This window comes from Ursus americanus, chromosome 36, assembly GCF_024610735.1.
Source record: "Ursus americanus isolate L20-20 chromosome 36, mUrsAme1.1.p, whole genome shotgun sequence".
Classification (NCBI taxonomy): domain Eukaryota; kingdom Metazoa; phylum Chordata; class Mammalia; order Carnivora; family Ursidae; genus Ursus; species Ursus americanus.
This window is the reverse complement of record NC_142162.1, coordinates 16955502-16980219: the sequence shown is the minus strand read 5'-3', so window position 1 is coordinate 16980219 and position 24718 is coordinate 16955502. Positions and strand designations below refer to the sequence as shown.

At 46.2% G+C, this 24718-nt stretch overlaps 1 protein-coding gene across 12 annotated transcripts in view; it reads right to left on the bottom strand.

Moving 5' to 3' along the window:
* Positions 1-24718, bottom strand: part of TLN2 (talin 2) — a 408649-nt gene that overhangs the window by 84659 nt on the left and 299272 nt on the right. For all 12 annotated transcript variants that reach the window (XM_087859255.1, XM_087859253.1, XM_087859254.1 and 9 more), the window contains 8 exons: positions 17757-17965; positions 16544-16663; positions 15412-15609; positions 14024-14163; positions 7106-7199; positions 5097-5186; positions 2764-2886; positions 1292-1435 (listed from right to left, as the gene is read on the bottom strand). In XM_087859255.1, coding sequence (XP_087715381.1) covers positions 1292-1435; positions 2764-2886; positions 5097-5186; positions 7106-7199; positions 14024-14163; positions 15412-15609; positions 16544-16663; positions 17757-17965 — 1118 coding nt within the window. The remainder of the gene's footprint in view (positions 1-1291; positions 1436-2763; positions 2887-5096; positions 5187-7105; positions 7200-14023; positions 14164-15411; positions 15610-16543; positions 16664-17756; positions 17966-24718) is intronic.

Sequence of the window (24718 nt, the reverse complement as noted above, 5' to 3'; positions counted from 1 at the left end):
TAAACAAGAGAGAATAAACAAAAGGAAAGGAGGTGTTCCTGGAGTAGTGGGGCAGGGCTGGGCTCCAGAGAGTCTGAAAGGAGAGGCAGTGAGCTCTGCTTCAGGACCCCGTGCCAGGAGGCATTCAGTCCAGGGTCTCGGCCAGAGTACAGTGTGAACGACACAGGAAATTTTAAATTTGCTCGTAGCCACGTTAAAGTAGAGAAACAAGATAAATTAATTTCAATAACTTATTTTATTTAAGTTGATATATCCAAAATATTTCATTGCACCAGGTGATATCACCTGGAGTCCAGGTCTAAATGAGGAAAAGAAACTTCAAGGTACAACAGCTCCTTCCTTATCCATAGGCAGTCTGTGGGCTCCTGAGTAAGGGGTCTGGGTCAGGCATCTCCCGGGCCCCACCCCTAATCGCTCTCTTGAATCCCCCCCAATCCACTTTGCTGAGGCTGCTAACATCCCCTTGTCCTTAACTGGACAGGTTGGAACATCAGGTGCCCTGATGTCTTCCACATCAGCTCTCATCTTGTAGGTAGGTCAGATAGTCCCTGTATTGCCTCCTTAACTTGGGTCCTCCTCCTGCCGGAAGAATGTCGGGCTTGGGGTGCACAGTGGACGTGGCACTCACAGGCTGCCTCTGGTAGCCCTATGGGCTGGTTCCTGTCCCTTTTAGCACACGCTGCTTGAGTAAGTCACTGGGACCTCATGCCACGTGGATACGGAGCGTCACACATACTGTCTAGTCCTGAAATGCCTCTGTGGGTCCTTTCGGCACTTCGGATTCTGACCAGACTCTGAGGCCTGGCTCAGTGCCACCATCTCTGGGAAGTGAAGCTTGACAGCCCTGCACAGAGCTCATCACCTGTTCCTCTGACCATTCCGGGTGCTGTCGTCATACCCCGTCCACCCCACCTTCCAAGCTCTATCCAACAGAGGAAGAGCCAGGGCATAGAGGGGATCAGGTCTAACCTGTGTTGACCCTTAGTGCTGAGCACAGCACAAGCCCTCCACCTATGTCCTCTGACCTGAATGACATCATGAGACTCCTGATGAATCTCCCGGTGGTGACTTCACCCTACTGCCTACCAGCACCTCGTTTCAAAGCACTGACATGTTGCCATGCTCACCACATTTTGCATCATCCCCCCAAGTTGTTATCCACAGGGCTGTACTTAGCTGGCTTTGCAAGCTTGGAAAGAAGAGTTTTCTTCCCCAATTCCTCGCAGTCTCCCACAACCCACCGACAAGAGTTTAAGGACTCACAGACCTCACGCCCTCGCCCCGTGGTTACCTGTGACGGGCTGCTGCCGGGGTCCACCAGGTTCTGGCAGGCCATCTGGATAGCCTGGTTCGCCCGGGCAAACTGGATGGGGTCCACGAGGCCCTGGTGGCCCGCCTGGCTATTTGGATCAGAGATACCCACCAGGTATGCAGCCTGGAAAGGGAGGAAGAAAGCGCCGCTCAGACTCCCCGTGCTCCCAGATGAGCCTGTCGGGGATGATGGCCTGGCAGTGCGCAGGCCGCATTCTCAGGGGCTCCCTGGTGCATATTGGTCAGGGTAATCTTGCCAGGAAGGGTTTAAGGACCGAAGGGCTGGCGGCAGAGTCTCCTGCAGGCTTCTAGGAACAAAGGGTCCCTGTTCTGAAGAGGTTTTCCTATGGGGCCTGAACAAGGATGAATGCAGGCCTGTGTGCTCTGGCAGCCATCTTAGGACCATGAGGGTACCCAGTCTCAGTGTGAGGCTGATTCTTTGGCTGGCAGACGGGAGAGGCAGAAAAAAAGCGCGTGGAGACCAATGGCATGGAGCCACTGGGTTGGTCAACCCTGAAGCCTGCCGAGCATGGAAGTGTCTCATCTCATAGCCAACTACGTCCTTATTGTGCAGGCCAGGATATCCAGGAGTAAGGAGAATGAGTAAGAGGGCTCGGGGGTGGGGGGGGAAGGCACTGTCTGGTTTCTAAGAGGACAAGAGGCTCTAAGGGAAGGTCTTCTCTTTAAACCCTTTGGATAGTCAAATCGCAGGGAGAAAATGAACCTGTGAATGGGAATTTTAATCTTCAGTCATTTCCCATGAGATGTGAGGGGCAGGATAAGGACAACTGCACCCCCAAACTAGGGATGTCTTCCTTTGGTTCAGTAAAATTTTCCAGCCTCAAGGTAACTGCCAAATGATAAATCCTTCAAGGTAAAATGCTGATAATTTTTGAAGCTTCAGTCACACGAGCCCCAAAATTATTACAGATGCACAGGACAGTCGAACCAAATCAAGGAACATGCCCGATCATGTCCCTGCAGGATGGTATCTAATTTCTTCTCCCTCTGATCCTAAAAAGAGCATGACCAAGATTTTTGCAATTTTAAAGCCTCAGAAAGAATGTGCATTATGTAATACTCATTTTTCGCCCTCAAAACAACTCCTCTTTAAAATTGGTCTTAAAAGGAAAAAAAGCCCAAATCTGGCCTCTGAATGCTTATGCTGGGTCTGCAGTGTTCAGAGCCTCACGGTCCTCACCAGGCTGCTGTGCTTCTGGGGGGTAACTGGCTGGTGCTCTGTCAAAATGCCCCAGCCAGCACAGGAACCTCCACCTTTCCCATGGTTTCTGTGATGGTGGTTGGGGAAGGAGCTGCCGTTGGAGCTTCCCCATGCCTCCCACAGGGATGTGGTACTCCTGGTGTCCTCACTTGAGCATAGGACAGAGGCACAGGACACAGGCCTTCAGGCTGGAAGGCCTGCATCAGGGGGCCTGGGGGCCAGTCCCTTACCTGGGCTGCCGCCTCTGTCAGCCCGCAGAGGGCCTTGGATGCAATCCCCACACACTCCCCAAAGGCAGGGAGGTCCCCGGTCTTGGCGTTCTGTGAAATCCCTGCCATCGACTCGCCCAGAACCTGCGAACCAACCAACCAGTGACATTCACGAACCAGCATTTCTTCCAACCATGGGGAAAAGGGTGCTACGCTTCCAACGGTAACATTCAAGGCCACTTAATGTATACTATTTGCCATTATTTTTCTTTATTTGCATTAAGAGGAGATTTAAGAGAATTACATCCTTTCTGTTCCATAGAGAGAAATGAATAATGAAACTATGAACCTTTCATCTGAAAGTTACCTATATTTTGAGGCGCCTGGTGGCTCAGTCAGCTAAGTGTCCGACTCCTGATTTCAGCTCAGGTCATGATCTCAGGGTCGTGAGATTGAGCCCCATATCAGGTGACTCTGAGCTTAGCATGGAGTCTGCCTGGGATTCCCCCCCCCCCACCTCGTCCCCTTTAGCCCCTCTCCCCCGCCCCGCCCTGCTTGCTCTCTCTCTCTCTCTCTCTCTCTTCAGAAAAGAAAAAAGTTATCTAGATCTCAAAGGGGTACAGTTAATATATACAGACTGATAAAGTAAAATCGACACAGGGCATCCCACAGGTGAATGGTCTCAAGCGAGACCTGTCATTTCCCAGAAAAATCAGACGCATACACTGAACTGCAGGTGGCCACACCCCAGAAAGCAGAAGACATACCCTCGCTGATATTATTTATTTACTTATTGATTGTAAAATTTAAATATGTCTTTGTTAAAAAGTGTGTGTATATATATAGATAGGCGATCTGAACACCAAGACTATTTCCTAAATTTTTAAGTATTTCCCTTTATTTTGAGAATCACTGATGTCTTTTTTCTCCAGAGGTCTTAAAATAACAGCTAAAAAGGATTTTAATATTTAGAATCCAACCCAGAGAGGTCGAGCACCCCAGGTAAGGTCACACAGAAGGTCACATGGGCAGAGGCAGGACACCTGCCTCATAGCTGGTGTTTTGTCTTCTATGGGCCTCATGATGCCCGGAGAGGGCAGGTCCTACTCCTACTTCGCAGGGTCACAGATGGTGGAATGGAAGATGTTGAACACAACCCTTTAGAAAGGCGATGGCATTGCCACTGCAGAACTCTTCATTAATAAGCCATCTTGGAAAGGGGAAAAATTCCCTAAAATTGCTTAGATATATAACATAGTCCAGTGTACATGAAGACTTGCAAAGCAGAGAAGCTAGATGGTATTTGTATGCACAGTATTATCCTTTCTATCACCTTGCGTCCCTCTTTAGGAAGGAAGAGTTTCTTTGGATCTAAGTGTGTAAGACACATGCACCCTTCCCTTAGGCAATCCAGAATTCCATAAAGGGTGCTGGACAGAGCAAAGTCTAGTGTTAGCCCAATGCAAGGCACCCCCCCCCCCGGCATCACCAACACAGCTGTGTCCCCAAAGCTAACGTCAGAGTGATGTAGACAAACACGCGCTTATGCTCCAAGGACAAACTCGGTACTGGCGACTGCTGCATACCGCTCTTCTCACTTATATTTCACGTTAACCCGGTTTTGAAGCATTCTCAACAACTTTGGTATTGTCATCATTGGTTAGTGCTTCCGACTTCTTAAAAAATCATTATTGCTCCACTAAGAAATCTTTTAGCCTCCCCACCCCCAATTGCTACCCACATCAAAGTAATAAGAAGAAATAAGATTCTGCTGAGTTAGGGTAAGATATGGCAGGGGGTGGGGACAGAAACCATTGCAATATTTAGATATTCTTACACCTCCCACCTCCCACCTCCCAAAAGAACGTCCAGTTTTTCAATTCGCTTGAGAATGATGCCATTAATGGATGGCCAGAAGAACACACAAGGGGGTCTCATAAAAGCCAAGGTCACTGACGGGCTTTCCCGGGCAATTCAGCCCCAAGTGAAAGAAATCCATGATTTGATTCACAGTAAGACCCATCTACGATATGGTATATGCACCGTATCTCTCAGTGTTACTTCTGGACGGCATCGGCAGGAACCAAGGGACCTGTCAGAAACGCACAATCCCAGCCCCACCTCAGAACTACTGCATCAGAAACTCAGGGATAAGTCCAGCAATCTGTGTCTGACAAGACCCCTAAGTGATTCTGACGCACAGTCAAGTTGGAGGAGCACCTGCGCAAAGGGCTCCACAGTCAGGCTTTGTAATACCTGCAGCCACACAGAGTGGCCACAGGCAGATGCACCCAGAGCACGTCTGGACTTTTCCCCATAATGAGGAGGAATGTTAACAGCACAGACAGGCTTACCTTGGAGTTCTCCATCACACTCTCAATGCAGTCAAAGTAAGAGAGGTCACTCACAGGTTCATTAGGGTTGTCCAACATGCCCTTGACAGTCTACAGGAAGAAAACGCCACTTAAAAAGCAAGCAAGTGTTAGAGAGCAAGAGAAATTTCAACGTAAAATACCAGCTATCGACTTCGCCTCTGCATATAGATTCTGGTCACGATCACTCATTTATCCACATTCTTGGGAGGAACTGAGACGGTTTTATCCGTGACTTCAGATTTCCTGCTAGCAACACAACACTGATGGCAGGCAGGAAGAGGTCTTAGGTGAGCTTTGACGGAGAGGAGAGTCTCCTGTTTACAAATGTGAAGGAGAAGCATGGTATCCACAAAAGGGAGAGATTTTTTTCCTTAAGAAAATCTGAAAGCTAATTTAGGGCAGTGGCCAATTAGCACAATTTCTTGGTACCCAAGGAGTTTACATTTCAAGGGCACAGTAACTCATTTCTACTTGAGGAGGAGAACCTTCAGTTTTCAATTCTGGAACCTTTTAATGCATAGGCATGAAAGAAGATAAATCCCCCAAACTGCTCCCTGGTACAGTTCATTTGTTTTTATTTCAAAAAGTATAGAAAATATTCACTCCTGTTTAGATAGCCATCAAGGTGCAGGGCATGGGGCTTGCTCCTTTGTCTCCAATCCACTGAAAATCATCACTACCTCACATGTTGTCATAATCTCTGACAGTCATGAATGAGGCAATTTTCCAGGGGACGCAAGTCTGGGATAGAACCATCCAATCTTCTCCCCAGTGAGTGAGAGTATACATTAGGACCCAGCAGCCTTTGGGGGCACAGCCAACAAAAAAGACACAGTCATTTGAGTTACCAAGGATTGGGGGAGGTCATGGTGGAAACTGCTGAGCTACTAAGATCTCAGAAAAGAGGGCAGCGTAAAGGAGTTCATTTCACTGAAGAACCTTCTTCCACTCGTCACACAATCGAAACTGTTTTAGTAACAGCAGTCCTGAAAGAGTCATAATTTTGGCAACCAAGGATACCATTAAAGGATAGAGTGCTTGTATCTGGGCTTACAGATCTGATTTAGACCAAAAGCCCACATATATTGTCTTTGCAAATGTGAACAGAGCGGGATAGGACAGTAATTAACCCAACATAGGAAACAAGTTCCACTGTTTTCAGAATGCTTTAGTCCTCGGATAACAAGCCTCTTCTCACCTCCAGCTGTGCTCACTGGCCAACTGCCACCAGCAGACTGGGCCTCAATCAAACCCTTCAGAAGCTGCAATCAGACCCCCTCTGGCATGGTGGGTATTTCCGTGCTAATCACCCAGAAAACTACATTGGGTACAACCACCCATACCTACTGAGATACCTATTTGGCTGTTTCAATATAACCTGCACTCGTTAGGACTGCTTTACATACAAGTGGGCACACTGATTTTCTGTTTACCCGTGTCCATCCTAAGGGCACAGATGAATTTTCCATTATAAGTAAGCCCTAAGTATGAATATAAGTTGTGAAGCACCCACACAGTGTTCTGGGCCACTAGGGGTCTCACAGTCACCTTGACTGGGTAGTAAATGCTATTCCTGGGTTTCCACTCATGTGCCCCCTACAGTGACTAAAATAAAATGTATGGGATAATCATTTTTACTCAAAAAGAACATCTACCCCGGCTTCTCCCAACTGTGCCAGCATAATGGCACATGATGGCACCCCAAAATTTTTTAGGTAGTAATTGCTCACCTTCAGTCTACACCCAGGCCTCTTCCTATTTGAAATAGGGTCCTTTAACAAATCACTCTCATCCTAGTGAGAAAGGGGAAGCGCAGAGGATGATCCCACCAAATTTAATTATTCCTTCCCACTTGGATGGAAACTTTGGCCTCAGTAGTCTTCCAGGAAGGACGTAAGGCAAGAACAGAGGAGAAGAAACCGACCCCTTCTGGAAAGGACAGAGAGTCACACCCTCTTAAATCCCCAGCGGCCTTTCTAGGGTTGTACCTCGAGCTCCCGCAGGGCATTATCACATTCTTTCTGGCCTGGAGCTTGCTGGGTACACAGAGTGATGAGCTGATTGATGCTCTCGGTCACAGCTCTGTAACAGAAACGGATAAAGGGTTTTTGTTTTATTTTGTAAAGATCAACAGTTATTTTATGTTCACCAGAAACACAAGGAATTCACTATAAAGGCTGCGGTCCCCGTGAGAGCTCTTTGCCAAGGCTCTGAACAACCAAAAATAAACCAGGACCAGGAAAGAAAGAATGAGTGTCCCCACTCTGCCTGTGATTACTCATTTGATTTCCCTTTAAAGGGTACTAATGGTTCTTTTAGGAAAGTAGGACTTTTAATACATTCATAGGAAAGAATTCACAACAAAGTTGCAAATAGCAAAGAGATCATATTAACAGTGTTTTTAAATATCCTTCATTAGCAGCCCATAAGGAATAAGAGGATCTGAGGTTATTTTGGATAGCCTTTGTATAGTTTGGAGTGTTTTATATATTTTAAAACATAGCAGGCATACATATAGTAAACTGTGTTCAGGATTTAAAAATCTCATCTTTCCATGAAATCCTACATGATTCGCTAGTTCCTAGAAGCTATCCCCAAATTATTCTTTAAAACAGCTCTTTTCTTTAACATTAATAGGAATTAGGGAGTCATGATTTTACAGGTGTTCCTATTCTTAGAACTTGAGAAGGGGCGCCTGGGTGGCTCAGACGTTAAGCGTCTGCCTTCAGCTCAGGGCGTGATCCCAGGGTCCTGAGACAGAGCCCCACATCAGGCTCCCTGCTCTGCTGGGAGCCTGCTTCTTCCTCTCCCACTCCCCCTGCTTGTGTTCCCTCTCTCGCTGGCTGTCTCTCTCTCTCTGTCAAATAAATAAATGAAATCTTAAAAAAAAAAAAGAAAAAAGAAAAAAAAAGAACTCGAGAAGCAGCTCAGAGTTTTTCCTATATTGGCAAGGATTCCGCTTCTCCCAAACAGCCTCTGCTTAACTCCTGCTTAGGTGAGACCATGGTGCATTTAGAAAGTCATGGTCCATTTTGAGTTAATTTTTTTGTAAGGTGTGAAATATGGGTCCAGGTTCTTTTTCTGCGGCGGGTGGGGGGTGGCTTATGTAAGTGTAATGATTCCAGCACCCTCCATTTAAAGGCTATTCTTTGGACACTGCATTGCTTCTGTAACTTTGTTGACAATCCCTGGGCCATACTGACGTGGGTCTACTTCTGGACCCTGTTCCATGACCTATGTATCTAATCCTTTGCCAATACCACACTTTTTATATTAAGTCTTAAAATTGAATACCCTTGTGTTTTAGAAGTGGGAAAAAACAAAAACAAAAACAGATCCACAGCCATTTCTCTGTACGGTCATGACTGCTCTACACTCTGGCAGGGCCCTAAATTCTATTCATACTTACCAACCACTGCAGCTAACCCGCGACTTAAAATAAAACAAACAAAAACAAGATAGAGCACACTTGCTGTTAATCATTAGCGCTGCCTAATATAAAGGATGTCTCATTTTATTAAATTGGCTTTGCAGCTTCCCACAGAATATCAAATTAGATGGAAAATGATCTTGCCAATGTACAAAGGCAATCAGCTTAATTATCTGACGAGGAGATACTGCTCTGAATTTTAAATTTAGCTAGGGCGGATGGGAAGAAGAAAACACATTCCTGAACTCACGGAAGAATCCCAAAATAGTTTTTGTAAGATTGACTCTAGTGATTCATTTATTTGGGGCAAAGTGCTTGCTGAACGTGTCACACAGAAGCACTGGGTTCTCTGTGGTGGAAAGCAGGGCAGTAAAACCGAGAGAGCAGGACAATCTCTCACTCTGCGATCCTGGACGGTGTGGTCCATGATGTAATCTCCAAACGGGTCCCTCAGAGAGTCCAGAGCCATGTTCCGTGCGGTAGGCTTCAAGACACACTTCTGAGTGGACAGGCTGGCATGTGTGAACGTAACAAACGGTGCAGAATGCCCTCAACAGTGATGACATGATCACGTGGAGGGTATTTCCACGTATCACACAAGCGTTCCATTTAGCTTCTTTCAATGTTTCCTGTTTATCTGCATTTATTTTAAACCTTCTGTTTACATAAAGATTTTTCCATTAAAAACCTGTTTACAATTGGGGAATCCAAAGACTATATAGCTGCTTACTGTCCTCGTCTTTTATCGATTTTTTAGATGTGAAAATTTTTCAAATAAAATCTTGGGGTAAAAAAAGCCCCAAGAGACCAGTGGTCTGTGGTTGCATAATCCCTAAAAGTGCCAGCACAGCACGGCTGTCTGAATGCGTCACTTGGGTAATACCGATCCATGATTAGGGAGCATGATTTAGGTATAATTTATCCTCATAACTCATTTTAGAATGAATCTGGAGTAGATAGCCCAATAATAAAATAAGTGGCCCAGAGGCAAAGGGTTATGTAGATTTGACAATGAAAAATAGTATTTTTATGCTTCAAACTATAGCAGTTAGTTGTAAGATCAAAGGATTAGAAAGCAACCCAAATATGCAATAACAGAGGATAGACTAAATAAATGTATAGTGTACGATGGAATTCTGGGTGCCCACTGAAAGTCATAATGCATAGCATATTCCTAACATATAAGAATATTCATGATTCACAATTAACAAAATTTACAAAACAGTATAAACTGTTTTGTAGGAGCCCACAGCTATAAAATTCAACATACACATACTCAGAAAAAACGACAGAATGACATACCAAAAAGGTGGATTTATAATACTTTTAAAGTAATTTTATTATTTTTAAATAAAAAAATTTCAGTAAATCCAATAAAAAATTATGATTTAGCCAACTTACAGTCATAAAGAGAGGGCCAACAATAGCAGCATCCTCCCTCTGTTCTATATGAATCCAAATAGGTCTGAGCTGCAGTTTTAAAATATTTTCCCACTATTTTAAAAAAATGATTAAAGCTGCACAAGTTTATTTTTTTAAAAATACAAAAAAGTTAAACAACCATAATTCCCTCAACTAGAAGTAGTGTTTTCTTGTGTCTCATTCTTCATCTAGGCATATCCAGCCACTTTCAGTTTAAAAAAAAATTGGAATCTATAACCTTAGATCTTAAAAAAAAAAAAAAAAAAAAAAAAAAGGCTTTCTAAGCTACACATTGTTTAGTGTTCAGAGATACTGACTGAATTGATTCGACTAGTTTGGGAGCTCCGGAGGGAAATTCTCAATAGATATGGAGATGCACCAGGGGTGAGAGAAGAAAATCAACCAATTTGTGCTTCTGATGATCTGTTAAGCCCAAATCATCTGATAAGGAGCTTGGCGGGGAAAACACCAACATCAGACATTTCCCTTCCTCAAGGGAGAGTGTCCTTCGGCAGGCAAAAACTACCCCAAATTCCACCCGTGCGTATTCCCTGGGTCCTGCTCTGTACAAGGTATGGCAATTCAAACATAATATAGTCTGTCTCTCTAGGTAAGCAAGGTGACTGCAATCCGGTTGGAGCAGCAGGATAATGAACAGGTAAGACACACAGAAGGTAAGCCAAAGGCAGCGGTGAGGGCAGGAGCGCGTCAGACAGAACCTCCGAGAGGCCAGACACGCTCTAGGCTCGCGGGGAGCGCAGACACAGGGCATGGGTTCTGCATGGAAGGGAGAGCTCGATGTGGACTGCAACAGTCAGAGAAGTCAGTGAGATCCTGATTTGGATAAAGGGAAGAGAACATTCTAGAGGAGACCAACAGACAGCCTGGTTTATATTTTTCTATGCCACAGTGTGGAAGATCTGCTTGCTGGCTTATCCTTTTTCACCGTCTCTGGAGACAGGAGGAAGCCTGCCTGGCAGGAACCTCGTAACAAAGGGCAGCCCAGGAAGAGAAATCGCCTGCTAAGTTCTAGGGAAGCCTCAGGGGACAGGAAAGCAGCAGAAAAACCAGCTGGGTCCCAACGCTGGCAGCGACAGGCGTGGGTGTGAAGTCTTCTCAGCCAGGGAGTCCTTCTGGCCAGCATGACTGTGGTGTGAGCGGTGGCACAGGGCAGGTGCCCAGAGGTAGGACACTCCCTCCTTTTTGCAACTGCAACCTGGTTTTCCATTTCTTTGACTAAGTTCAGGGAGCATCAGACCAGCCCCTGGCCAGGGAAAAAGCTGATGAACGGTTGACAAAGGGTCTTCAGCTCCACCCAACTCCTCCGAAGAGAGTCAGAGCTCACCACTTACACAGGAAGAAGACAAACAAGCTGGGTGCTAAAGAGCAAATGACTTCGTCCCCACTAAGCATCAGAAACCAAAGGACATGGTTTGTGGACACTGATGCAGAATGAAGAGCAGAGGGAAAGGGCAAAGCCAGCTGCTTTTCCAGAGATCAATGTTTTTTTCCCAAAGCAGGAAGAATCAAGGAGACCATCAAGAACAAAGGATTCAAGCCTGTGGACACAGGAGCAGGGGAGGGCGCCCCTGGTCCAGGTCTAGATCCCCACAGTGGCATCCTTGGGGCCTTTGAGGACAACCACATGAAACACAGGCAGGGCTGGGCTGTCTCAGGAACAGGGAGGGAGGTGGGACTGAAGATGAGGACGGCGGTAGTCAGATTCCAGCTGCTCAACTCCAAGGGCACTCGTGCAGGGCTGCGGCAATGTCCAGACTGAATGAGGCGAGCACGCTGTGTGTGTGCACGCCCCTTGCCCTAACTCCCCTGTGGCCATTCCTGTCTTATCACAGTGTGCGCCTGCCCAGCACCCAGGACTGGGCCCAGCCCGTTTCAGGCACGTGGTAACAATCTGTTGAATAAATGAATGCACCCCAGCTGTGCAAAGCTTCACCTCCCAAGAACAGCTTGCCTGACTCACCTGACCCGGCCAGAGCTTCCACTGGGAAACCACCTCGAGGAGCAGAGCATCCCAACATGTGCCAAGAAGCCAAGGAGAATGTGCCGGCATCTTCTGGCAACAGTTCCAACCTGAGACAATCATTTCCTCTGATGATTTTTAAGCATGTATTTGGCTATGAAGCCATCAGGCTGGAACTCCCTGTCAACTGCCGAAAGCCAGGACATAGGCAAAGAGAGCCTCATCATCTCGTTTCCAGGCCCCTTCCTTCCTCAATGTCACCACCAGGGGGCCTTCAGACACCCACAGAGCCAGGACACCAGCCATAATCCTTCAGGGCCTGCGTTTCCTTCCTTACCTGGCTTGCAAAAGGCCAATTTACGCTCTCCCCTTCTTCCATGATTTAAGAGAGTGAACACTGCGTTCTAAGCTGGAAACTGTAATTTTGAAATGATGCAAAAAATTGAAGATAATGAAAAACATCTGAGTACAGATACCTGGAAACATCAGTTGCCCTATCCAAAGGCCCTTTGTAGGAAAAAGAAGAATCAAGAGAGGGTTTTATATGAGAAACAGCTGCTCAACAGAGAAGACATCACGCCTCCCTCCTCAGCCCCCACCCCTTGGAGGGCACTCACTCACTGGCACAGTCACAAAGCAGGAGATGGAGGCAGGGAGATGGGAGGGTATTTTTCCAATCTTCTAGTGGCTCTCACTATCGTTTGAAGCTGAAGCATATACACCTAGGAATAACTACAGAAACTCAAGGGTTTTCGAAGGACCTGCTCTAAAATGATCTAATTCTACCTCCCACCCCCTGCAAGCAATAAATAAACAAATAAATAACTAAAGCACTACAGACCAAGAGGGAACCAGAGACCAGTTTTAACCATAAGCACCAAGATATCTTATATACTGAGAGCTAACAAGAACTTAGAACTTAAGGATGATGTAGTACCCACCCCCATTTTGCAGATGGGAAAGTTGGGACAGGTTGAACAATCCAACCGCCGTAACCAAGTGTATCAAACATTAAAAGCCTGGACTAGAATTCAGGTCTCCTGACTCTGAACTCAAAAAGACAGCCACTGAGCACCCAGAAGAGAGAAAGACATGAAAAAACAAATACACGCAAGCAAACAAGCAAAATCAAGTTAAAAAAAAAATCGAAAAGAATTCATGGTATGCTTTTTAAAAATCACTAATTTGCACGTTTTGAAAAGGTTTCCAATTACACTCTATCTCCTAATTGCCTGCACGTACTGCTGTTAGCTTTCCTATATACAAAGTGTTATCAAGCAATGGCAGGAAAACTTGCCCACAGCACTAGAGAAACACCAGACACCCTATGGCCTCTCGGTTTGGGAAAGTGAATGATTTTGCTAATACAAAATCGTCCCGGGCTGTCACTGCCGTTTCTCCTGGGACCAGCATTCCTTCCAGCTATTGAACTCAACTGGCACAGTGGCTCTGGAGCAGACGGTGTGTCACCGCTTCCTCGGTGAAAACAGTGGGAAAGGGCACTGGCACCACCCCAAACTCAGATTCCTGTTTTAATATATTTCCCCAAACAGTTTACTCCCACCACTACCCCATTCACCCTTAACTGGAGCCCTCCGCATGTGACAAATGGAGTACGTTTAAGTTCATCTCATTAGCCTTGATGCCAGGCACACAGTAAGTGCTCAAGAAATGCTGAACGGCTCTTTGGGTGTTGTGGGGCTGTTTTTTTTTTTTTTTTAATACTTTTTAGTATTTTCTGATTTTTTTCAACGAGCACATACTACTTTCATCGTCAGAAAGATATAACACTCCTTTAAAAACATCCATTTAAGCCATCATCTTTATAAATCAATAGGGGCCTTAAGTCTAAGCAAGCTGAAAGGCTGGAAGAGAAGACAGAAAACATCTTTAGTGGGGAAAGCACGTGAGGATGAGCCAGTTTAATCAAATGCCAGAGTCCCGACTCTGCCTCTGACAACATAAAAACAGCACCACATCTTTGCTGAGCCAGAGCAGCAGGACATCAGGCCTGTCTCTCTAACGCTGGCATTATTTAACCACACATGAAAGCATGTTTTGTTCTCCTCTTACCTTGCAGCAGCTGCCAGGAGATTTTTTGCATTGGGGGCTCCTGGATCCACCGAGAGAGACTTGGCAGCTAACAACAGCTTGCTGGATGCCATAGAGATATTCTTGAGGTTTCCTATTACTTGGATCTGGTCTTCTTTCGTCTGCAAAGTCGAAAGGAGGCAGAGTAATTAGGGACTGTCCATTTCTTCCGGGCAGCATTCAGAGAGCTGGGAGAAGCATCTTGAAATAGAGGCAAGTTATCTACAGAAACTGCATTAAGCCCCATTAGTGGGCAGATCCCTAACTGGTAGAGACACTGCCCCGTGCCCAAACAGACAGACCCACACCAAGATGCCCGCAACAGGACAGTGATCCACCCCCAAGTGGGTCAGCCAAGAGCTGTGCTGTCTCACCAGTGCAAGCATTAAAAGTGGGGGAGGGAAGGAGAGGGAGGGCGAGAGAGCACCAGCTCATCAGTGCATGGACCAGGCCAGGATTCCAGCATCTTGCTCAACAATGCTGGAGTTGTCAAGGAGCTCATACATCTCAGCCTGGCACAAACGCCCAGCACTGTCTAGATATTCGGAGCTGACTGCACCCCAGAAGTTCCTGACTTGGGGAAAGACACATTTCTCACCTGGCTGACTTCCTATCAGAGATACAACCATCTGTAGGTCACACAGCAAGAGACACCCAGAGACACCCTGGGTTTCTCCTTCAGGGAGCTCACAGGAGCTCAAGAAAAAACAGCTCTGTGGTTCACACCAGACCAGTCATGTTCCCTTGTTCTGAACAAGGGCTTTATCTGTTCATCTCAAGGAGGTAATTTTTTTTAATGATTTTATTTATTTATTTGAGAGAGCACAATCAGGGGGAGTGGGAGAGGGAGAAGCGGGCTTCCCGCTGAGCAGGGAGTCCGATGCAGGGTGTGATCCCAGGACCCCGGGATCATGACCTGACCCGAAGGCAGACACTTAACCGATTGAGCCACCCAGGTGCCCCTCAAAGAGGTAATTTTTAATCATTTGACACTTGGTATTAGACACAGCCCCCTCCAATGGGCCCAATGAACCTCAAACACATGGTTTTTTACTATATTATACCATATATGAAATACAGGACACAGAGCTGCCCTCCCTCCAGAAGCTTAAGCAAACCACGAATCCTGCTGCATGATCGTGGGAAAAGTTATCCCTTATCTCTAAGAAGCATTTCACACGTAAGGTAATAGCGTCTTTAGGAATGCCAGGCCTGTGAGGTCACAGTACTTTCCAAGCAGCAAAGAGAACGCAATGGTGTGACCTGCTGACGGGTTCCCTGTGTCTGTTTGCCCAGCAGGCCTCCGGGGCAGAGAGTCTACCAGAGTCGACAGGCAAGGGTCCGCTCGAGGTAGCCGCCACCACACTCACCTGCGCTTGGCCTGCCATCTCAATGCCAGCATCGAGGAATTCATCGAAATCCTCACTGAACTTGCCAGAGGCTGCGGCCAGCTCTCCGCTCTGGCCCCGGGTGGCATGGACCACTTCTCCCGCAGACTGGTTCAGATCAGCTGCGGCTTGGTTCAGCTCACTCTGGGCTTCCTGGAAAGGCTTCGTGCTGGGAGGTAACTGCAGTGCAGAAAAAAGGCGCACACCCCATAAGAAGTTTTACTTCGTGTGGGGGAAATGAAGGAAGGCTCCGTGGAAGGAAAGACTCTCCAGAGCTGCATTTCTGAGGCATCTAGACCGAAAGGCTGTGTGTGGTCTGAGCCCACCTATGTTAAGTTGGACCTTTAACATACAGACATTATCTCACTCACTGAAACGTACTAAACACCTATTCAGTGCTAGACACAGTGGATCTAAAAGTGGCCTATCCTCAGGGGCTACAGCCCCCCCAGTAGCAGAGCCAGGGTTCACACCTGGGCAGTCTGACTCCAAGATCCACGTTCTGAAGCACCACTCCACTCTGCATGGAACCTCTCAAAGGTTTAGCTTTCTAGAACTAAAAGGCAGATGCTATTAAACTTCGAATCCTATTCTTCCAAACTAATGCCAAGGTTCTTAGTAACCTTTGCTCACATAGCTTTTGTGTGGATCAGAATTATCACTGGTGGAACTACTACTATTTGTTCCAGAGAGTTATGCCAGGTTCTTTTAGTCACACCATGTACGGTATATCCAGTATGTGCCAGACGCCAGGCAGAGAAATGTATGAGCCCAAGCCCCGACCCCAGAAAGGGGCGCACGAACAGGGAACAGGCTCTAAGAGGAAGCAGATTCCTTAGACTACTCGCTCTCTCTAAAGAAAACTTTCCTGTTTTCACTGGGCTGACCGGAGAGCACACAGCAACATGGACTCAAAGAAAGAGTGAACTTTTAAAGCTCTACCTGGGAACTTTGCTGATGGCAAAGCAAAACAAAGAAAGGCAAACTGGAGGCAAAATGGGACTCCTCAGACAGAGGTTAGCTGCTCAGACATCCCACGGAGGGGAGAAGACTCCCCTCACACCTAAGGTGAGCCCAGCCCCCCGGGGCCCCTTCTCAATGCAAAGCCTCTCACCGAGTCCACCAGCAGCTTCTTGCTGGACTCGCCAATGCTCTTCAAGGCCACGTCCACATCCTTCTGCCCCGGGAGACAATTCACGCAGTTATTCAAGGAGTGTGAGACGGCTTTGGCCACCTGCATACACAGAGGGAGAAAAGCTCCATGAGAGAGCACTTTCCCTGCAAACACTGCTGCAGATGTGTGGGGAGCCAGCAGGGACAGTATGCAGAGCTGAAAAGCATCGGGGAATTATCTGCCAGCATCCAGCTGACGCTGTTTACCATTAAATCAGCTCACGGAGGCCTCTCACTGGGGTTAACATCCTGTCTTGGCACAGGGGCTGACAGTGATAACAGTCCGCCTTACGTGCACCCGGGACCAGACTAAGTCACAATTCTGTGACTCAAACACAGAAGTCTCCAATATTATGTCAGATTCTACGACAAAGAGAGCCACCACCAAGAGAAACAGAAAGAGCACCCTTCTTGAGAGCCCCGCAGAGGCCACTGAAGTGGAAGGAGGCCTTGCGTTCTTTGGGCCCCAGTTAGGTGTCACCTTCTGGTGCCATCACGCCCGGACCGCACCCTGCCCAAGGGCAGGTGGGACGGTCTGAGCGCTTTCAGACCAACTTGGGGTTGCCCACATGCTGCCCCTTTAGGATGGGTGAGGGCCTGCTGTTTGCACTCAGGTAAAGGGTAAGGTCTTTGGAAGTGGGCTGTGTCGTTCCTTTTAAGTAGCCCATCTGCTTCCCAGCTTCCTGCCTAGAACTTTGCCTGGATGGTCTCCAGCCCACTAGTTTATTAGGTTGGCAAAGACTCATCCAGATAGGCAGTAGAGAAGTATAAAACTTTGAGTGGCCAAACTGTTTCTACCTCACCTCCCAGCACCTCCCAGACAAGGTAGAGGGACATACTTAAGCATACACAAGTCGCCAACAAATATGCTGTGTGCTGGTTCCCGAAATTCCAACGACAGATTTCAACACCACCTCCCTCCCACCCCCCATCCTCTCCGTTGACTCAATTAAGCAGATCTCCTATCGCGGGGGTACTAGGCAAGACTTACAAAAGTGGATATCATGTATGACCAGCACTGGCATAGCACTTCGGAAGGTTCTGGAAACACCCACTGATTGAAAAACGTTCACACCAGGAAAAGAGTGCCCAGAAGACAGCCTGCCAACACGACCACCTTAGTGATGACCAAAACTGCCAATTCTGGGCCTCACCTGGGCTAGTCTCTGCTGACTCTCAGCATCCCCAGGTGCAATCAGGGCCTGCTTGGCTTCTTGGATGAGCATGGCGGAGCCTTCCATGACGTCTCGAGCAGAATCTAACATGGCATGCGCAGCTGCGGGGTCACTCGTGGATGCGGCCACTCCACGGGCAGCCTGGGCCAGCGTTTTCAGAGCTTGGGCTGTCTCTCTGGCAGCCACCCCTGGAGATGAGAGCCCACCACACTTTCTATTAGATTCCACCTAAAAGTCATACTTGACTTGCAAATCAGCCTCTAGGGCACAGCTTCACGGAAAGGAGAGCACCCTCTGACAGTGTGTGGTCCAGGTTCGGTCCAAATGACTTCTCATAAAATGTGAATTGCTATGCTTCTCCAAGTAGCAGTCCGTACCACTGGCTCTGGGCCAATCTAAGAGACGTGTAATAGCACGAGCCATGCTACAATGCTCTGGCTCCCCTCGCACACTCTGTCCTGCATGGCCACAGGCCTAAAACACCAAGTGCAGGGATAAGGACACAGATGAATCATTCAGATGCACTTCCCTTCCCAACTGTTGTTAGTGGGGCATGACTTCTATACAAGAAAGTCAGCAGTCCACAGGGGCAGCTCAGCGCCTTTCTACACGTTTACAAGCACGTAACCACCAACCAGATGGCAACAGAGCAGTTCCATCGCCCACGTCCTTCCTCCATCAAGAACCTCTCATGCCAGAAGTAATCACTAGTGTAGCTTCAATCACCGCAGACTAGTTTTACCAGTTCTTCAACTCCTTGTTGATGGAACCCCACGTATGTATCCTGTGTCTGGTTTCTTTTGCTATCAGAACGCTAGGAGATTCACCCATGTGGGTACATTCATTCCTCTTTCTTGCTATGTTGTGTTTCATGATACAAATTCGCCATCTCTTTATCCATTCCTCTGCTGATGGACATTTGGACTGTTTTGTGTTTGGGGCTATTAGGAATAAAGCTACCAAGAGTTCTTTACATGCATTTAGGTGACCAGATGGAATCATTTCTCTTGGACATAAACCTAGGAGCTGAACTGCTGTGTCACAGAGTAAGTTTATCTTTAGCATTAGAGGACACTACAAAACCTTCTCAGAATGGTTTTGCCACTGTACACTCCACCAGCAACGTCTGAGCGTCCTGGCTGCTCTACATCCTAGCCCAAACTAGCTAACGTCAGGTTTCTCATGGCAGCCATTCTGATGGGTGTGCCATTGTAGCTCACTGAGATTTAGCTTTTATGTCCCTAAGGAATAATGATGTTGAGTACTTTCTCGTACACTTTGTGGCCATCTGGACAGCTTCCTTTGTGGCGTGGCTGTTCATCCTTCACCTCACTTCTAAGGATGATGGGATGTGGTGATAGACTCTGAATAGAAAGTAGTTCTTAGACACTATAGCACCACCTCCCACAGAATGAACACGCACCTCATACACGGCACCTAGTGCTTGGCACACCCAAGAAGAGGAAGACGACCAGAAACGCCAGAGTGCGTAACAAGAGTATCTGAACACCCTGCGAAATGCCGAGGAGCCCACCCTCGAGCGCATCTCACCGGACTGCTTCATAGATGAGGTTCAGCACTGACAGGTGTCTTGCCCATGACACACTTTCAGACGCAGTGCCAGAGCTAGAGCTGAGGATTCTGAACTTCTGGGTCAGACTCTCTGCACAGTGCTCTTTGGGGTAGACAACTATGAGGGATTCTCATATACCATGTAGAACATATACCATCCGCAAGAAAATCACACATCAACGTGTCTCTCATTCAGCTCTGAGTTGACTCTTGTCTAAAGGCTTCAGCTGGATGGTCTCTGGGTACCCGAGGCCACCTCCGACCAGCTGTTGCTTCTGCTGCGTCAGCACAGACGCAGCAGGTGGTCCTTGCCTTACTGAGGACGAGGCGCCATAATACAATAAAGTGAAAGGCCCCACATCCGTAACACAAGACAACTTTGCAGCGTTGTAGACTTCTAATCTGTAAATATTTAGTAAGTCGCACAGCTGGGACATAACTCTACAATCTAATCAGGGCAAACTACAAAGCTGCCAATCTACCATTCATCACACGGCACATCTGAACGGAGCACACGGTACAGAAGAATTTTACATAAAGTGATTTTTTATGGCCAAGGGGAAGCCCAGAAGAGAAAATACAAAGATAAATAAAGTGAAGGTGAAGGAGAGAAACAAGCTGAGGAGAGCAGTCAATTCCCTTTTATGTTTAAGCTTCTGGCACAGGCTTGAAAGATGCCCTTGCTCAGAAAGGCACCAGATGTGGTCAAGACCTCATCTAGCTCTGGCTCTGCTGAGTAGCTGCCTTCTCCCTCCGGGCCTCCAGTTCCCACATGTTTTGGGAGAGGCTGAGATCACCGCTCTGACTGTTGAAAATTCTAGGCTGTGATTTCTAGACATCTCTTGCCTTACAGTCTCCTGACTTCATTTCTATTTGAGCTGTACATGACTTTGAAAGAATAAAACATTTATCACTCACAATTAGGAAAGTCATGTTTATGCAAAAATCATTTACTGAAAAAACTTTTATGGACCCAGACAATTTTTAAAAAGGCAGAAACCAAAGGAGCTGAACGCTGAAAGCTTAGGCTGATCTATCCCACGTGTTTTCTGCTGAGGACTCACTGTGAGATCTCAAAGCACCTCGAGGATCCACTTTGGAGGGATCAGGTTTCCAAGAAAGAGGAAGCTACACCATCAAAGGAATGAAACAAGACGATGAGCGGCCGGGGAGCCCAATGAACATCGATGGCTGTACAAGGCTCAGTTCAGAGTGACTCTTCAGTGTTTGTGATGACACTTAACAGGGTCAGGTCTCCAGGCAAACACCACCCTCCGAATGACAACGTTCCTGCAGTCCAGGGTACGCTACAAAGCCAGAACTGCCAGTGGGAAACTCAAAAGCAGATCCCTGTGGCAATAACCACAATCCTTTGAAGACACAGTTTACTTTCACAGTATTCTTGCTATCTGGATCTTAAATTATGTTCAGGAACAGAGCCTTAAGAAAATCTATCAATGATACGTGATGTAGTGAAAAGCTCTGTAATGGTATTACTGCTGATTAGCATTCATGTAGGTTGTGTGGAGACGGCACTAGCCCACATGGCAAACTCACAAGGTAAAAACCTGGTTATGACGTAGGTTTTCAATCTGTCACACAGGATCTGAAAAGGGGTCTATGTACAACTTTATTCAGCCCACCAGAAATGTAGTTTGAATACTGCCCTGGCCAAACAAAAACACATCTGTGTTAGAATCCAGCCAGTGGGCAGCTCCCGTGTAACTTCTGAATATCCTGCACACCTCATTTGAGGACGAGAGACCCGGGGAGAGGCTAAGACCTGGGGAGAGACTGTCCACACACTGCTCTCTGCTTGCTTCCCATCCATTCTCCAAAATGCTTGGACTTGCCTTCGACAAGGAAAGAGTGACCCTGTTTTTCCCAAAGCCAATGGATGCTTTCTAAGTCCCTCTCTTAGGTGACTTTCTGGGTAGAAACCACCTCTCTGACTCTAGAGATATTCCTCTCTCCAGATTTCTTTGCTCTTTTCCAAGGCTGTATGTTCTCACTTCTTTCAAAGATCTCCAATGCTGCTTAGCCTTCTTCTTATTAAATATTTGGGTTCTGCAGGGTTACATTTGATAAACTTTTTCTTACTCCATCATTCCCGCAGGCAAACTTATCTATATTTCCACAGTTCCAATTATTATCATTATATTAAACATTTAAAAATTGTTATCTCCAGCCCAGACTTCTCTGCTGAGATCCAGAGGCTAATTTCTAGCTGCCTAATGGGCACCTGGGCTTGGGACATCCTACAGATGCCACAAACTGAATGCATTTACGGTTGAACCTACCATCCCTAAACTCCAGCCCCTGCCACACCTGCCCATGGCCCTGTGTTTCCATCACGGTGATTCTCTTCCTTCATCTCAGGCCAAACACTCAGAGCTGTCCATGTTGCTCTCCTTACTCCCATCCCGGCCATTTCTAACTAGTCTAAGCCAAAGCCTAACAGCTTTTAGGTCTCCCTTTAATCCATCCCTTCATTTCTGCTACAGGCCACACCCACCTTTTATATGGATGAAGGCAGCAGCCTTCACGCTGGTCTCCCTGCCTCCAACTTTGTTTCCCTCCATTTTAGGCATATGAGAGGAAGGGTAACCTATGTAAAAGACAAACTAAACCATGTCCATGGACGAAAAGTCTTCAATATTTTCACATGCTCTTAGGTTAAGTTTTCAATGATTCAAGTTGGCTTAGAAGGCTCTTTAGGGTCTGACCCAGCCTTCCTTTCTGGCCTTAACGTCTTACTCCTCATCGTTCACCTGAGCCCTCCTCCGGTCACTTGGTCAGCCTTCTCTCCTCGTACCTTTGGGACTCGATATACACTGTTCCACTTCCCCAACCACCCATTCAGCGCCTGCCAAAACTAAATGGTGCTGTTTCTAGGCTGTTTTTCACACACAGACTAGACAGTCTGTCATCCTGGATGTTATCAGTATCAGATGAGGCAACTTGTAAAGCAGTCTTCCTTCCACTAAAGAGGCCATTTCATCAGGTACACCAAATCTGGCAAGATTCCAGAAACGTGCAGAAATTTTTGAAACTCCTATCTCTCATGTGCCCTCTGCTTTGTAGGAATTTATAAATACTTTCCCTCCTCCTTGAATGCTAAATAAATGCTAACAATCCTTAAAACCCTGATCAGGTGGCCAGTTCACTCTTGACAGTTTCTCTTACTCTCCCATTAGGACAAAATTCTTATTCTTGCAGGTACTATACTACAGAGAACTACTTTGTGCTCCTCTTGTCTCTATTCTCAAAGTAATAAACACAGTTTAAAAAAAAATCTAAGAGGACTTTGGTTATAGTATTGGCAGAATAGCTTATCACAGATCAATTCCCCTCACAGACACATTAGAAAAATCATACAAAACGTGTTTGACAGCAGTGGAGAGAAACCAAGGCACTAAGAGGGATAAGATTTTAAAAAGAAAGAGAGCATGGTGTGGGGTGGGGGGGTGTACAAGGCTGCTTCCCCCTCAAGGCATTCCTTCATTTGTAAACTGTTGCCCAGAAACTGAGCAAAACTTCCTGCAATCTCATGGGGCTGCGAGGATTAAAAAGCATGGGCCTGAGCCCATGGAAGAGAATGGCCCTGGTAAACATCACCGATGTTCTCATGGGATACACAAAGGCCTATGTCCTAAAAAACAAACTGGAGATAGACCACACAATTTCCAATCAGCCCAGTCCCTGCTCATGTTATGGTGATCTGTCTAGATGTTCACTACATGCCAGGAACAAAGAATAATCCTTCATAGGGAAAGAAACACAATCCAGAGCCTCACACTATCTCTTCAGTTTAAAATACCAATGTCTAGGGCGCCTGGGTAGCGTAGTCGTTGGGCGGCTGCCTTCGGCTCAGGGCGTGATCCTGGCGTTCCAGGATCGAGTCCCACATCGGGCTCCTCCGCTGGGAGCCTGCTTATTCCTCTCCCACTCCCCCTGCTTGTGTTCCCTCTCTCGCTGGCTGTCTCTGTCAAAATAAATAAATAAAATCTTTAAAAAAATAAATAAATAAAAATAAAATACCAATGTCTAGCATTAAATTAAAAAATATCAGAAACACCAGGAGGTAAGACCAACAGCTTGAAAACCAAGAGGAGAAAAATGACAGGCCAGGAACACAGGCCCACAGGTGATCCAGATCTCAGAATTACTGAACCAGGACTTTCAATAACTTGTGATAACTAAATAGAAGAAATCAGATGGCAAGATAGAAAATTTCAGCAGAGAAAGGAAAGTGTAAGGAAACTATCAAGTGGCTAGTTTCATACTGAAAAATAGGAGATTTCAAATTAAAAACCTGGAAGAGGTTGAAAGCAGAATAGACAAGGCTAACGAGAGGAAGAGTGGGCTGCACACTGAGCAAATGAGAATATGCAGAATAAAGCATGGAGAAGAAAAGTCACAAGTACAGGAGAGATTAAGAGACACATAAAACGGTGGAAACATGAAACATATATCATAACTGGAATCTACAGAGAAGAGGGGAAAAAATGTGACGGAAACACTATTTGAAAATACAGTGCTTGAGAATTTTCTAAAACTGACCTAAGACAACAAATTGCATTTTCAAGCAGTACTAAAACCCACAGCAGGATAAACACCCAATAAAACTTCTCTAGGCACATTGCTTGAAAAAAGACTGAAAAATTTAAAAAAAGCTAGTAGAGGGGAAAAATAGAACCACATTGAGACTCTCTACTCCAGGAAACAGAGGTTTGTGAAAAAGGAGGGGGAGGATGGGATAACTGGGTGATGGGAAATAAGGAGGGCATGTGATGTGATGAGCACTGGGTGTTACACGCAATAATGACTCACTGAACATTATGTCAGACACTAATGATGTACTATACTATACTTTGGCTAATTGGTTTTAAATAAAAAAATTTTAAAAATAAAAAAAATTAAAAAAACACATTATCTTCCAAAAGGAGACTGACAGCTGACTTCACAACAGAAATAAAGGAAGCCAGGAGACAATGGAATAACATCTTCAAAGTTCTGGCAGAAAATAACTGCCAGCTTAAAATTTGTAAATTATCTACCAAAGATAAAGGCTAAACAAAGGCAGTTTTAGACAAAAATGGATGGAATTTGTTACCAGTAAAGTCACACTGAAGGAAATGAAGGGAGTTCTTCAGGCAGAAATGAAATAATCCCCAGTGGAAACACATGGAGAGGGAGGAAGAAATAAAGAACAAAGGAAAGGGTAAATGTGGAGGTGAATCTCACTGGTACTGACTGTATCAAACAACATGGAGACTGTATGGAGATTAACGTATCTGTGTAATTATAACACACAACAGTGAAAACAAAGAACGAACTGGAAGAAAGGTAAAGGCAGTTAAAGTGTC